Source organism: Patiria miniata, unplaced genomic scaffold, assembly GCF_015706575.1.
Source record: "Patiria miniata isolate m_02_andy unplaced genomic scaffold, ASM1570657v1 HiC_scaffold_5, whole genome shotgun sequence".
NCBI lineage: Eukaryota > Metazoa > Echinodermata > Asteroidea > Valvatida > Asterinidae > Patiria > Patiria miniata.
Window position 1 is genome coordinate 29,759,017 of NW_024037072.1, and position 16,919 is coordinate 29,775,935.

Below are 16,919 nucleotides of genomic sequence, written 5' to 3' on the forward strand. Positions count from 1 at the left end.
TTAAAGATATAAGAACACAATGTGGCTACTTTTCGGTACAAATTAGTATTCTTGGCTGAAAATCAATTACCTTCAACACAGTCGCCAATTTGGCCCCAAATAAGACACAGAGGCAAACTCATGTGTAACATTTCAAAAGAATATGAAATGTCACATTGTCAAAAATCGTAGTTAAAAATGTCAACCTGTTCTTAAGAACTTCAACGCAAAGCTGAATACAGGTGGGGGTGTTGGAGATATTTTTCCGTCCATCATTCAGCAGCTACCCTTTGCGCGTGGCGCTATACACGTGACTTTGCAGCGCGTCCATGAAGAACCCAGAAGTTTTGTGCACAGTGAATGGCGCGTTCGAACGCGCGTCCGATCTAGTTATTTTAAGTTCTATATCTATGGTCAGAATTGTATAGTTCTAAATTCAAAACGAAACGCCCCGGGTCCGTTCTGCGCAACATCGCGCAGAACATTCTACGCGCGCGTCAATCTCCATAAAAGGGTTTTTTACATCAAACTCACCAGCTGAATACTTCAATATTTTGCTAGAGGAATATTTTAAAAAGCATGAAGTGAACTTGTTGAACAAAATTGGGATAATTTGAACGAATTATTTGATATTTTTTTACCGAAAAGGTATTTATGAATGGGAATAAATATGTGCTCGGTCGGTATTTATCACTCTGTTTAAGACCGCATAGAGTCTGGGTGCTGATAATTACCCGAGCCTCCGGCTCGGGTAATTATCAGCACCCAGCCTCTAAGCGGTCTTAAACAGAGTGATAAAAACCTCTCGAGCACACATTTATTCCCTTATTAACAAAAGGTATTTCAATATGTGGGACTTACATGTACAGGGTGTGACAGATGAAAGGAAACCCAAATGGCAGGAACCATCTTTGTAATGACGTTCTGCATGTAATTCTTTCAGAATCTAGGATAGGAATTAAAGCCCAATTAATACGCTTTCTTTTAGTGCAAGCATCATTCAAGTCACTTTTGTACTTTTCAAGTTACGAAATTTTAAACGCAAACACCGTTTTAAAGTTCTGTCCACAAATCACACAAAAAAGTAAGTAGTGTTCTTTCAGCAAAACGAAACAATTCACATTCATCCCTATGTTAATTGTTTTCGTTTTGCAAAAAAAAAAAAAGGAACACGTGTGATCCGTGGACAGAACTTTAAAACGGTGGTTGTGTTTAAAATTCCGTAATTTGAAAAGTACATGAGTGATTTAAATGATTATTGTACTAAAAGAAAGCTCATTAATTAGGCTTTCGTATCCTATATATCCTCGAAAGGGCTACAGAACGTCATTACAGATACGTCATTACAGAAGGGGTTTCTTTTTTTGTACTTACCCTGTATCCTATACATGTAGTTATGTAGATATAGGCCTTTGAAAATGTCCCTTTAATGTGACGTCACATGACTTATAACATCATCAGCTGACGTTTGGGAAAATAAATCCGGTTGTTTAAAATTTGGATCCAGCTTGTCACAGACTCTCTTAATAAAGATTGTGTAGTGTGTAGTGTATGCAGACTACAGTAATCTATTTATAGCGCAACCAGTGTATGACGTCATTTTTTTGATTGGATGTACACTCTAGTACGTGTGTACTCTAGTACGTTATGGCATGACATGGAACGTGAATACAATACGAAGCGACCAGAAAAGTATCCCTAATCTCTCTGTCTCTCGAATGACTTTTCCTTGGGTTGTTGCGGAAAAGGCAAGTCTTTAAGTGTCTTATATGCCGTGAAACTAATGCTGCTCAACAAAATAGCCTTGCGTTTGACAGCGTTTGCCTCTGTCACTGCAATGTCCACAGCAATGAAATATTGATCAAGTCTCTCCAAATATGTATCAATATCACCATACAAATGGAACTTGACACAGGTGCCGCTGCATCAATCATGAGCCAGTCAGACTACCACAAATATTTGGGGCACATTCCAATGAAACCGGTGAATCGTGTCCTACACGCTTACGCGGTGCCCAATTGCGAATTTTGGGCCAACTGGTTGTCGAGGTTCAGTACGGCGACCAGAAAGCAACGTTACCGCTAATCCTCGTCCACGCAGACAAGTACGCACCACCCTTGTTGGACAGGGAGTGGTTGACAGTTCTCAAGCTGGACTGGCCTAATCTGTTTTCTCAGGGTCAATACGGTGTGAAATTTGACCCAATCGCTGAGCTGAAAAGTGAATATCAGGACATTTTTCGGCCTGAGTTAGGCACAGTACGTGGAGTTAAGGCAACACTGCACGTCAAGGAAGACGCTATTCCAGTTTTCCACAAGGCTCGCACAGTGCCATTGGCTCTTCGCCCCGCAGTCGACAAGGAACTTGCAAAAATGGAGCAAGAGGCAATCCTTTACCCAGTTGATTTCAGCGAGTGGGCGACATCCCTGGTGTGTGTACCCAAAGCAGATGGTACGGTACGCCTGTGTGGGGATTACAAAAACACTGTAAACAAATCAATCCACACCGATCAGTACCCATACCAACTTCGGAAGAAGTATTCAGCAAGCTAGCCGGTGGGGAGAAATTCTCCAAAATCGACTTGAAATGCGCATATCAGCAAATGTTGCTCGACGACAAATCCCAAGAATACGTCACGATTAACACGCACAAGGGACTGTATTGGTATACACGCTTACCATTCGGTATATCATCGAGTCCTGCAATTTGGCAGAGATTCATCGAACAAGTACTCGCAGGTCTGGACAGCACATGCGCAATCATGGATGATGTGCTTGTTACAGTCAAGACGGATGAGGAACATCTCCGCAATGTAAAGAACGTTTTCCAGAGATTCCGGAAATACGGTCTCAGGTTGAATACCGAAAAGGGTCGGTTCATGCAGGAGAGCGTAATCTACATGGGACGTCGCATTTCTGCAAAAGGGATTCAGCCAACCGACGACAAGGTTGACGCGATACGCAACGCTCCAGTTCCACAGAATATCACGGAGCTTCGCTCATGGTTGGGGTTGGTCAACTTCCAAGCGCAGTTCCTTCCCAACCTGTCGACCATGGCCCATCCGTTAAACGAACTGATCGGGGATTGTCCTTGGCAGTGGACGGATGAATGTACCAGGGCATTTGAGGCGGTGAAGGACGCCATCAGTTCAGACAAACTTCTCGCTCACTACGACCCAGCACTCCCTCTGGAGCTTGCAACGGACGCATCACCATATGGACTTGGAGCAGTCATGCTGCATGTGTACGCTGACGGCTCCAGACATCCTATAGCATATGCTTCACGCTCACTCAATAAACATGAGAAGGGCTACGCGCAACTGGACAAGGAGGCCCTGGCAATCATGTTCGGTTTCAAACGCTTCCGCACATATCTCTACGGAAGGAAATTTACCATACGGACTGATCACAAGCCATTGGAGCGAATCCTTAGTCCCAAGACGTCGATTCCAACCCTTGCAGCACAACGTCTTCAGCGATGGGCTGTAATGTTGTCTGCATTTGACTACGACTTGCAGTTCATTCCATCTTCGCAGAATGTGCTCGCGGACGCGCTCTCACGTCTCCCATTACCCACAATGGAGGAGGACGATGAAGACTCTATCTAGAACATCGAGGACAAACGCCTCGATAGCCTACCAGTAACAAGTAAGGAGATCTCACACGCTACAAGAACTGATCCTGTGCTTTCGCGCGTGTTAGAGTTCACTAAAAGTTGATGGCCAGCAGAGGTAAGGGACGAACGCCTCAAACCTTTCTTCAGTCGCAGACACGAACTATCGTTACATGATGCTCATCCAGGAATTGTCAGGATGAAAGAAATTGCACGAAGCTACGTTTGGTGGCCTAACATCGATCGCGACATCGAACAGACTGTTCGTCTCTGTGCTAGCTGTCAACAGACTAGACACCTACCAGCTGTGGCACCCCTAATGCCATGGGTGTGGCCTAGCTCTTCGTGGCACAGAATTCACATCGATTTCGCGCAGAAAGACGGTCACGATTTCCTGATCGTCATTGACGCATACGCAAATGGCCAGAGATCTTCCACATGAGTAGCACCACTGCGAATGCAACCATCACGGTGCTGCGAGACTTATTCAGCAGGTATGGCATCCCCTACCAACTTGTCAGTGACAATGGACTGCAATTCACAAGTGAGGAGTTCCAACGGTTCCTCAAGGTGAATGGCGTGAAACACGTGAGAGTTGCACCATACCACGCCGCAAGTAATGGTGCAGCAGAACGAATGGTTCAATCTTTCAAACGCGCTCTCAGCTCAAGCAAATCGAGTGGTCGGAGTTTGCAACAACGCATCGACAGTTTCCTGTTGATATATCGCACTACGACACATGCAACAACCGGTCGTACTCCTGCGAGTTTGTTCCTAGGACGCGTACTCGTTTGTCCTTGCTACGCCCGGACGTTGAACGCAAAGTGGTCAACATGCAGAACAATTAAAAGTTGCACCACGACAAACAGACCCAACTCCGCGAGTTCTATGCGGGAGAGGATGTGTTGGTTAAGGATTTCCGCCGAAAAGAGAATAGGTGGCTGGCCACAGTCGCGGAGCGCACAGCCCCAAAGTCTTATGTGGTGATTTTGCAGAAATGGTCGAGTGTGGGAAAGACACTTGGATCAGATGAGAAGAGCAGAACGGTCTACAACCAGTCATTCTCAGAACTCAAGGAATGGGATGCACACCTCAGCTCATCAAGATACTGATATGTCTGACCTAGCATCCATTCCGGTGTTTATCCCTACCGCTGAGATAGCTCCAATCGTTGGCTCGCAAATTCCTCAGACAGAACTTACACACGCGCCACCCTCAAACATCACGTCGCTCGTCAAGGGTCAGCAATCCCCCAGACAGACTCATTGAGACTATGGAATAACCTAACTGTTGTTCGCAGAGGCCTGCATGAGAGTGAAAATGTGCATGTACTGCACTTTGAGTTGTTAAAGTTGTTTTAATTTGTTTGAGCAAGTTTTTAGAGTTGCAGTTCCAAAACAAAAAAGGTTGCAGTTGAAATTGTACGGTATTGGAATGTCATGGGTTAAAAAAAACCTAACAAACAAACAAGCAAGAAGGAATCCTAAGGGAAGTTCCGTTTATTCAAATTAAGGGCAGGCAGTGAAAAAAGCCATTGCTACCTTGTCTAGGGACTTAGATTTAATTATGAAAAAAAAGGATTTTCTTTGTTTTTGAACCTTGGTTTTCTTGCAATAAGTGTTTGTAGGATTAGCATTTTTTTGTGAGGTGTGACATTGCTTTATAGACAGTATTTTTAGTCAAGGGCATTTTCACAGAGTTGAAAAATGATATTTTTTTGTACGGCTTCCATATTAAGGGGGAGAGGATGGAGTGTGTGCCAACCTCGTCCCCAGTGCTTACTTTATTTCCAACCGCGTTTCCAATAGTAAATCCGGGATAGGAAACTTTCTTCCTGTATCCTGATTGGATACCGCAATTGGCTAGTAATGGATTTTTATCGTGTACTTGGTGCTATATATTCACAACGTGCAGTACGTGTTCTCGCGATCATTCGTCCACGCCTTCTCGAAAATACTAATTTCCTTTCCAATTTGCTCACAGTTTGATTTCAAAAATCGTGTTTTCGTAACTCACGCCGTGCTCGCGCTGCTACGAATTGACTCTGTTTTTCCCCAGACACCGCATACAAAAAACAAACGCTAATGTGTAACGCATATCCAGGCACCAGACTGTTCCTCATTTGCATACGTGTGCAAAAATCTTGCACATGCAAATGATCCAATACCAGGGTGAGAGAGCAGGTAGTGGTGGGCGCGTACTGCTCGACACCCTGGGGACGAGGTTGAGTGTATGCAGACTACAGTAATTTATTTATAGCGCAACCAGTGTATGACGTCATTTTTGTAATTGGATGTACATGTACACTCTAGTGAGTGTACTCTAGTGTGTTATGGCATGACATGGAACGTGAATACAATACGAAGCAACCAGAAAGGTATAAATCTCTGTCTCTCAATAATCGGGTATTAATAAATACCTTGGAGAGTTGATGGTTTCTGATTGGAGACTCGATCACGTGGCCGTTCATTAACGGTGATAATGGACCGGCTTCAAAGATCAAGCGAATAAATGGCCCCTGAACCAGCATTGATCAAGCCCCGTCGCGTTCAGCCCTGCGGTAACTTTTAACAATTGAGCACTGCACATGCGCTCAACCCCCATCGCGTGAGACTGACGCGCGCGTACGCAACACAGTTGCTTGGGATGCGTGCGTACCGCGTGCGCGCGCGTAAGGAAGTTTCGAAACGACATCGTACAGCAGTGCAGTATATACTGAGAATGTTTACGACGAAAGCGTAGATCTACGATTTATTTTCTTTGAAACACTTCACCCACCGACATATTTACCTTTTCTTAACCAAGCATCTTTGTAATTCCAGACACAAGGAATGTGTAAACGAGATTTCAGCTTCCTCCATCAGGTAAAGATAGTGTGACAAAAATCAGCTTTTCCTTTAAATAATCTTTCCGTACTAGAGAATAGTCTGGTTTCCTTAACATGAATCTCGTACGACAGAATAGAAATGAAACTTGTTGATTTTAGGCCATTTTCAGCCCTCAAATACAACTTTATTCACCTACTAGACTTACCAAATATTCGTAGTATTTATAGAATAATTCCATAATGATGTGAAGAAGCCATAAACTTTGCATTATACTGTTGTTTCTTTCCGGTACTTATGCAAGTTTTATAACGTTCAAGGCATTTGACGTATGTGCACAGTGTTATTGAATGCACCCATTGTTTGTGTGTTATTGACTTTTGCACACAGGTTAATGATGTACTTAATTAATGCAGAGATTTCATCATCAGGGTTGGTGACTCGTTTTGCATACGTGATACGCGCTACGCGCACTTTTAGCCTATTGGAACGCGCGTGCTCACTGCGCCCCAGATTCAGCCCTGCCGAAAGTGCATAAAAGGCGAGCTGGAACAGCAATCGAGCGCTCTGTTCGCCTCCAGAACAAGCCCTGTGAGAAGAACCAAGAAGAAGAGGAATAAGAAAAAGGAACAAGCAAGAGGGAACAAGCAAGAAGATGAAGAAGCAAGAGGAATTGAAGAAGTAGCCAGAGGAAGAAGATAAGAAGAGACAAAGCATGAAGAAGAATAATACCGATGTCCACACTGAAAAGGAAGCAACGTACAACGGAGAGCGACAGCCTATGCATTATGCGCCTTGTACTGTGTGTACATATCCGCGCACAAAGAATGCTTAATTAGACTTGCTATCAGTCCAATTTGCGCACTGTGTTTAAGCGGCGGCAATTAGAATGTGCGTATGCAAACTAAAGTGACCCAATCTGATGAAGTGTTTAATTATTATAATTTGATGGTGATTGATTAAAACAAACAAGAAGTTTGATATCTTTTTAAGTATTCTGCCTGAGAATAAAGGTTTAGGGCAAGACTTTAGGCCAGACTCTTAGGCAAGACTTTAGGGTCAGACTTTATAGGGAAAGACTTAAGAGCCAGACTTTAGGCCTATAGGACAGACTCAAATTATATTGCCTCCTCCACCCCAGCCTTCCCTTTTCTTTTGCGTTTGCGAGCCAAGTTATAGTCCAACCCCTCCCCTTACCCTTCCCCTATCCATAAAGTCATCGAGGCCTTGAAGAAAGCTACGCTACCAGACGAACTCCACTTGGGTCAGGTTGACGTCCTGAGGTTGTGACGGCGCCCTCAACGCTGGTCCCGGTCAAGCACTAGCTCAGACATACATCACCGAATTTCTCCTGGTTATTAAGGGAGCGTCTCATAAGTCGGGAACGTTCGCGGTCCAATGGAACGTTCCGTAGGAACGCCAGGCGTTCCAATGGGAACGTGCTGCATTCCGAATGGAACGCGGGTGCGTTCCACGCAATGAATGGAACGCACCGATCTGCGGTCCAGCTGGAACGGGGAGGGAACACCGTGTTCCCGGCGGAACGCTCCGCGGATGGGTATTCGCGCTTGGGTATACGTACGTGAGTACGTCCGTGCAGCAGGACCCGGAGTCAGAGTTTATGCTCAAACGCAGATTTTTGTCTGACAAAAATTATATCGTCAATAGTATGCTCCGCTTTTATCCTTTTTTTTATTTCGTAAAAGCATAGCATAGTACCAAGCCAAAACATTCAGGCCCTCAAGTACATTTTATCAGCTGGGCTGTTTTTGAGATGAAGACTATAATTCTTGTTTGAAAATGATTTGTTTTTAATTCAAAATCCCTCACTCCTTCTACGCTATTTTTGTCGGGTAATTTCAGTAAACCTATCACGTAGTGTTCAAGACAATTTTTGTCCTTGCATGCATTCTACAAACATGCGCCCTGTATCAATTGTAAACGAGAAAACACAATCACCGTAGCCATGTAAAAGTTCAGGGCGAAATTTCACCGATGAACTTCACATCTGCCGTAACAATAGCCACTGCGTTTCGTAATCGATTATAATATTTAACAGAAATTCACTTAACATATTTCGAAATCCCCTCACCCCTCCTCTATCTACGACTTTTTGAGGAGATTCCCTTCACTTAGTACGCATTATCAAAGTATTATTTAAAGAAATATTGTTCTTGTGCAACATACTTTGACGTGAATACATACTCACCACAGCGTAGCGATTGCATGTGATGGTAGGTTCGGGGCTACCGACATTTCACCACAGAAACGATATTTACATCATTAGATTTACCAAGATTCCATCCGCATTAACGCTCACTCGTACCTTGTGTCGAACTTTTTACCCAAACCATCACAGAAATTTCACAATCACGTCCAAATATTACATATAAATCCTCAAAAACAGGCAAAACCTACCGTTCAGTGACGCACGGTTTGCCGGAGATCGCGACGCCATTTTTCCTGACGCAAAATGGGCTAATATTCGAAACTGGGCCATGGTATACGCGATTTGCTGGGAACGTTCCGCTGGAACGCGCAATAGAACGCGTGTGCCCGACCGTTCCGCTGGACCGTTCTCGCAAAGGGATTTCGCCGTTCCAACGGAACGGTCCCGTGTTCCCAGTGGAACGCCGGGGCGTTCCAGTTTGGGAACACGCCGTTCCAATGAGAACGTTCCGAGCGTTCCAACTTATGAGACGCTCCCTAATCCCGGCGGGTTTTTAGGGATTCGTTGTACCCCTGGGTATATCGAGCCCCGGATTCCCGTTACAATATGAAAACATTGTTGTAATTTGTTTCGCTACGGCAGCAGTTTCTGTTGAGTTTACGTCGTTATAGCTGTTATAGCTGTTATAGCTGTTAAGCTAAAATATGGCCCATGAACATGAACACAAACAAGTCTGGAAATATCGCCGGAAAAAGTCACAAAATTGGAGCATTTTAACTGTTTATTTCGTTATAAAGGTATGGGGAAAACAGTGTGAGGAGCCGGTCTTCACTGCGTGATAATGACCGGGTGTGGGGGTGACCGCTGTTAATGGACCGAGACGAAGTCGAGGTCCATTATTAATTGACGCACGAACACAACACGTGTTCATAGCATACGTGTTCATGGTTCCTCGCCACTGTATGTAGGTGCTTTCTATCGTCCCCCTACACCGGATGTGGAGTACATAAAAAATCTGGATTCTGCCCTCAGAAAAATCCCTCGTAATGCATCAATTTGGTTACTGGGGGATTTTAATCTCCCTGATGTGAACTGGGATCAGTATAAATTCAACCCTGGAGGGTCTTACGCTGGACAGAGTAAAACCATGATTGACATTGCCCTTGACAACAACTTGAGTCAACAAGTAAAACAACCTTCCAGACTTCATAACATATTGGACTTGTGCTTCACTAACTGCCCTTCCTTTGTAGAGAGTACCAATGTCATCCCAGGTGTAAGCGACCATGAAGCGGTTATGGTTAACATACTAGTTAAACCGAAATTAGTTCGCCCAGCAAGAAGGAAGATACTGCTGTATGCCAAGGCCAATTATGCTGCTTTTGCCGACTGTATTAAGGATTTCGACAAAAAAATTACACCCGACTACGTGGCTCAGAAGGATGTTAATCAACAGCAAATTTATTCCATCCAAAATGACATCAACCAAGTGGAAACTGTTAAAAAAAACATCGTAGAACGACTGACCGCAAATTCGGAAAGCCAAGAAAGAATACATCCATGATGTCATCGGCTGTAGTCTCCAAAGCAACAACACAAAACCATTCTGGAATTTCATCAAAGCCCAAAGGCAGCAGATGTTTGGAATCTCCACATTGACTGATTCATCTGGTGCCACTGTGATCTCTCCGATTGACAAGGCTAATGTGCTGAATGAACAGTTTAGTTCAGTTTTCACAAACGAAAACCTGGACAGTTTCCCTACATTACCAGACTTGGACATACCCGACATGCCAGAAATTCAAACACATTCAATTGGGGTAGAGAAATTACTGAAAGATCTGAAACCAAGCAAAGCACCAGGACCTGATGCCATACCTCCTAGAATCTTGAAAGAGTGCGCCTCTGCTTTTGCACCAGTTTATTCTAAGATCTTCCAAAAATCATTGGATACTGGATGTTTACCTAAAGCTTAGCTTGAAGCAAACGTCACGCCACTTTACAAGAAAGGTGATAGCAAAAATCCTGGTAATTACAGACCTGTGTCGTTGACGTCTATTCCTGACGGATGCCCAACATGGTTTTCGCAGAGGTCCCTCTTGTGACACCCAGTTAGCTGCTGTGACCCACGACATGGCTGGAATTCTTAACAATAAGAGTCAAGCTGACTTAATTGTAATGGATTTTAAAGAAAGCATTTGACTCGGTGCCTCACCAACGTCTTTTGAGGAAACTCCACAACATCGGCATCAGGAACAATGCTCTGGAATGGATTGACTCATTTCTCACTCAACGTTACCAGCAAGTTGTTTTTGAGGGCACTTCTTCAAACAAGTCGAAGGTCATTTCTGGGGTTCCACAGGGGACAGTGCTGGGTCCTCTCCTGTTTTTAGTATACATTAACGATCTGCCACAGAACATCAAATCGCATGTGAGACTCTTTGCAGATGACTGTGTCATGTACCGGGAAATAAAAACTGCAGCAGACCCTTGCATTTTCCAACAGGACATCAACACACTTGAAAAATGGGGAAAAGATTGGCACATGTCATTCAAGGCCTCCAAGTGTCACACCATGAAGATCACCCACAAGAAGAACTCAGTCGACTCCAGTTATCACATGGGTAATACCAAACTACTAGACGTTAAACACCATCCCTACCTGGGGGTTGAATTTAGTAATGATCTCAAGTGGTCCACTCACATTGATCAGATCATCTCTAAAGCCAATCGTATGCTCGGGCTACTCAAGAGAAACATCCACCACTGCAACAGTAATACCAAGTCCATTGCGTATCAGACACTAGTCAGACCAAGGCTAGAATATTGTTCCGCCTTTTGGGATCCTCATCATGCGTCGGATAAAAAGAATTAGAAAGCATTCAACACAGAGCAGCTAGATTTGTTATGCAAGACTACAGCAGGGAGTCAAGCATCTCAGCAATGTTTAATAAACTCAAATGGGACACTCTTCAAGATCGACGGACCAAAGTTCGATTAGTCACACTCTACAAAGAAACCCATTGGCTTACACCGAGTAATATGGAAGATTATCTGAACATCGTCAACTCATCAAGGGGGGTTTCTACTAGACAGACCGGACCTTTCTCATATAGAGTCATCACCACAAATAAGGACTACTTTCGTTACTCAATGTACCCAAAGACCATCCTAGAATGGAATCAACTTCACCCTAACATCCGCTCTTCACCTGACATTAAGACTTTCAAACTGGCACTGGACAACATCAACATTCAAGACCTGGCTTCCAAAACCCAATCAAGAATTTAGTTGCTGCACACCTGACCCTGACCAACGTACGTCGACAACCTTCTAGGTGTTTGTACGTTTATGGAACAGAAACAGAAACAACACAGTGAACGCATTCGGTGGAGTTTAGATATTGACTGAGCTTACATGTTGGGATTCGCAGAATATGTAAATGAGCCTTCTATATGAAAGCCAGGAACTAATTCATGTACCTAATATCGGTGAGAACATTTAAAATGTTTGTCAGAGGGAACAATATTTGATAGATGAGCTCTTTACGAAATTGGCCTGTGGCATGCATGGGATGGAGTCACGCTGATGAGGCTTGTAGACGTCTTGTGTCTGGAGTCGATTTTGGGCGTAGGGAGGCCGCTTATGGTAAGTACGTCTGGATTCAAACCAAATGCCAATTAACTACGTGGATCTGGTGAGCACAGAGATCTGCTATACGCAGCAATGACTTGCTACACGAAACGTTATACCAGCCAAAAGAGTAATTCAGTGAATATTTTCGCAATAATGACCGTGTTCTTAGAAAAACAGATTTTCAGAAAATGTCATGAAATGAATACAGTATCATAATTATTATGACTTGTTCTCATGTAATTGTGCTTGGAAGCCACATGATATTGGATCCAGAAATCATCAGCCAATGAGAAAATGAAACGTCATTGATCAGTCAACACAAAGAAACATTTCATTGGCAATGACGTCACTGCCTTCGTCACTGATCATTCAGGTGAACATCTTGTCGTGTGGCCTCCACGCTGTGCTTCATGCCGTACGTAAAGTACACGATGAGTCCTGTCAGGAGAAAACAGACAAGTCGATTCAGAAAAGAAATGAAGTGTGAATTTAACCATGTATTAAGGACATTTCAACTGGTGGGGATTTGTACGATATCTTATGTTAATACCTAAATAATCATTTGTGAGTGCGTCACTAATTTAAGTTCTTTCACTGCAAGAACCAAAACAAAATATATAGGGTGACAACCTTGAGCAGAATCCATCTTGATGAAATAGTACACGTCGATAGCGGACATATTGGATTCACAGAATCATTTAACATAATTATGTTGGTCTTCTTTGACTTACTGAACACGTCGCCATTGTAATCAAGAATACGTCGCTAAACGTTTCGTCAGAAACAGTTACTAAAACTAATTTCATGACGATTGTGGGTACAGGTTGGTTTGTTTTGGGGTGGGCGGTCGTCTATAAAAAAATTTGGGGTGGGCGGTCGTCTATAAAAGGTTCTTTGTTTCTGACGGAAATGTAATGATCTGTTAATGTTCTGACATGTTATGATCTTTTGTGAAGCTTTTCGCCTTGGATTAATTTAACATAGCTCAAAATACATTCGAACAAGGAGCAATAGCATCTCAGCGGGAAAAAAAGCTGCACATGCTTTGAGTCTTGTGCGAATTTTTCCCTTCCCGCTTACATCCTGCATGGGCAGCCTATAATGTGATATTATTTACCTAAACACAACCAAACGACGACTCCTACATAGACCAAGGAATTAAAGTGTAGCAACAGAATGACAGCAGCAAGCAAAGCAATCAGCGGTAGCAAGGGCATCAGTGGTACCTGTATCAACAAAAAAAGTCCAGAATATTTGGGTTATTTTTATTTCAAAACTCAAAGTACTGCGCATTCGCCAATTCGAAATTAATAGTACGTTTAACCATTTAGTTTGTTATGACCAACAAAATCACAGGAATTAGAAACTTGGAAATGCTGAAAATGTTGCGCTAATAGAATAAATAACTGATTTAGAGTGCGACCGGTGCTCAGGGTGTTCAGGGGGCGCAGGTTCAGGTCCCGCTTACGACAATTTTTTTATTGAACAACATAGACGTAAAATGATTATATCTGTCTTTGACTTTATCAAAATATCGCAAACGGCCCATCAGGGAGACACAATTTGCTTTAAAAAAGTTGTACATAAGGAAGACAAGATATATTAGGGAGACATGTTAATGCTTTCCTGTCAGATGGATGCACCCCTGTATTAAAATTCCAACAGACACCATTGCTAAACGCCCATACTTCAAAATTGTTTTACAAATACTAAGAACTCTCACATGTATTTAAGTTGCACAGAAAAATAATGATCAACATGTCATCTTACATTTTCTTTTCATTTTTTGGTGGGTTGACCATTGCCTTTTCGAGAAATTAGCGCCACTTTCGAGCACAATTGCATCCAAAATGCTCAGAATTGAAAGCCCTAAGTCCGGGCTTGAGGTTCATTGCCATCTCTTCAATTCCAAAATTTTATGGCTCTCAAAACTCTCTAAAATAGAATATTTTGAGGGTATCACTTTTTATTCATGAGCTTGGTGGAGGGGTTGAGGCCTATTAACAGGTGTGCATCCAAATGTTCGGTTGATGGATAGGCCGGTTATTTAATATGAGAAAAGGCTTGCAGATATGGATTTTTCCCATGGCTTCTCTGTAAAACAACATGGTAAAATAAAGAATCGCTTCTGTTCGTGTATGTTTCAATATGCCGAAGGTAAATGGCTTTTTGTTACTAAATTATTTAATTTTTTTGAAATCTTACTTTGAATGGGAGGTCATCGGTGTCTTGCGGTAGAAGTAACAGTGGACAGCACGAGACGAGAGTTAAAGCGCTGCTTACGACTATCCCGAGTATTAGACCTGGGTCATGGACTCGCAACAAGTCGTCCATGTTGAAGGTCAACAAGGCTACGAGAAGGAACTCAAAGATGAGGTGAAAGCAGAGTGAAAGAATCACCGATCTGGTTGTATGTTCTCTGATCCATCGAAGAATGATGGCACAGCCCTTGTGAATCCAAGATGGCCGCTTTGGTAGCTCGTTTGTAGCGTTGGTTTCAGCAGTGTCAGTTTCTGGCTTAGGTTTAAGCAATCCATTCAAATCTGTTGTAGTATTCTTGCGTCCATGAGCCTCGTTGACACCCTCCTTGAAATCAGCCTTGTCTATGCCGCCCAATTCTACGTACCCATCACTCCGGTTTGGGGGTCTGTAACGCAAGATAGTCACCGCAAATAGTACAATGACGGCCTCAAGTGTATATAGCATGGAGTCGGTCTGTATTAAAATCTTGATGTCACTTAATACGGCAAAAACAGCAGAAATACATGTGCCAAGAAGGTTAGCTAGCAAGGGAGTCTTAGTTCTCTCGTTGGTCCTGGAGAGCACAGAAGGAAGAAGTCCATCTCTTGACATGGGATATATGAAACGAGTCATAGCGTAGGATATGTTTAGAGCACCTCCCGTTATGCTGCATAACGCACCTACTGCTACGATGTACTTCATCCAACGTAGACCATCAAGATCATTAAACACTGCCTCAAACGGGGTTTTAAGATCGATGTTGCTGTATTCTGTTAATACAGTGACTGAGAGGACTCCAGTCATGTAGACTAAGATACTGATTCCAAGAGCGGACACAAGTCCTATCAAGAGATCCTTGGATTGGTCTTTTGCTTCCTCAGCTGCTAGGGCGATAGATTCGATCCCAGCATAACCTGCGTAAGCAATGATTGCACTTCCTACAATCTCATCAAATCCAACTCCCCTTGGTGCAAACCCATGCTCTGTCACGAGGGAGAAATCTGCATGAATCATGGCCACAATGAAAACCAACATCAGAGTCAGTAAAGTGGTTATCATGAATAAATTGTTAGCTTTGGAGAATACATTGGTACCTAAAGAAATAATACCACCAGACACAAGGATCAGCAATCCAGCGATAAAATCGGGATGGGTACCAAGAACAGGTGCATTCCATTCCTGACCTCCAAGGACAAACTGGACGGTAGCATTTCCAATGGAGCCGCCTAAAGCATCGTCTAAATAGGCGCTCCATACCTGTCCTATGAATGCAAGCGCAACGATTCGTCCTGCCACACTACTCCACCCAGTTAAGAACGCATTCATCTCTCCAAGTGTCGCATAGGCGTACAGGTAAGACGCCCCCGTTCCAGGTAGCTGTAAGGCACACTCTATGTAACACAGGCCAGACAGTGAAGCCAACATACCCGAGAGGAAGAAAACCAATAGAGCAGCCGGACCCGCCACTACTCCAGAAACTTGTCCCGGTAAAAGAAAACTACCAGATCCTATCATACTTCCGACACCAAGTAAAGTCAGGTCGACTACACCAAGGCATCGATGTAGAGGTGTTGGGATTGCGTCCCTCTGCACAGGTTTTCTTCGAGTTGAGGAGCTGAACATTTCTCTGAAGCACTGGAAAAGACCCATAGTTGATGGACAGTATACCACGTCGGTTTCGAGCAATTAACCTGTTGTCAAAAAATAACAGTGAACTTGAACATTATCGACATTTATAAATAACAACAAGACGATAAGCCTATAGCTGCTCCCACACACAATTCTATTCAGTTGAATCAGAAAAGAAGTATAACAATTCCAGTCCTGAGCCAAGATTACCTTTGATGATGAACCCTTTGTTGTTTTTTTGGAACCCGATACGGTATTTTGCTCCTATATCGCTCACGGTTTTTGACTAACTCTTGTCAGTTCTATTTTGCTCGGTACGCGTAGTGACCGTCTTTTTCATACATACATACATACATACATACATAGGCCTATAGGCATTTTTATAGCGCCCCACAAAGATCGGAGCGCTTTACAAAAGCTGACAAAATAATTAAAGATACAAACAAAAAATGCATTGATACAGATACAAAAAAAACTATACCAGCAAAATAACATATGGCATGATTAAACAAATAAATGGGTTTTTAGTCTATTTTTGAAGAGCTGAAGTGTGTTAGCTTCCCGGGTGTTACGGGGAGGGGAATTCCACAGCCGGGGAGCAGCGGCTTGAAAGGCACGATCTGCAGTAGCCTACGCGACTTAGTTTGGGGGTTATGGAGACGTGTTTTGTCAAATGATGAGCGGGTGGCATAGACAGATGTGTTGAAAGAGATGAGTTCTTGGAGATATGAAGGTGCCATAGAGTTGATACATTTGTATACAGTGACAATAAGTTTGAAATTTATGCGTGCTCGAATTGGTAGCCAATGAAGGCGACGTAACAACAG

General features: G+C 43.2%; 1 protein-coding gene across 1 annotated transcript; it reads right to left on the reverse strand.

The window, feature by feature from the left end:
- Positions 1–12,522: 12,522 nt before the first annotated feature.
- Positions 12,523–15,593, reverse strand: LOC119740507 (high affinity cationic amino acid transporter 1-like). Its single transcript, XM_038215834.1, has 3 exons — positions 14,428–15,593; positions 13,340–13,448; positions 12,523–12,660 (listed from the first exon to the last, which is right to left on the reverse strand). Exons 1-3 carry the CDS (start codon positions 15,520–15,522, stop codon positions 12,581–12,583), a joined length of 1,284 nt encoding a protein of 427 aa, XP_038071762.1. The 5' UTR covers positions 15,523–15,593; the 3' UTR covers positions 12,523–12,580.
- Positions 15,594–16,919: the final 1,326 nt, after the last annotated feature.

Coding starts and splice junctions, on each gene's coding strand:
- LOC119740507 (XM_038215834.1), bottom strand. CDS start 15,522: ATGATAACCACTTTACTGACTCTGATGTTGGTTTTCATTGTGGCCATG. Junction 13,449..14,427: donor CCGATGACCTCCCATTCAAA/GTAAGATTTCAA, acceptor TTGTTGATACAG/GTACCACTGATGCCCTTGCT. Junction 12,661..13,339: donor CGTCGTTTGGTTGTGTTTAG/GTAAATAATATC, acceptor TTCTCCTGACAG/GACTCATCGTGTACTTTACG.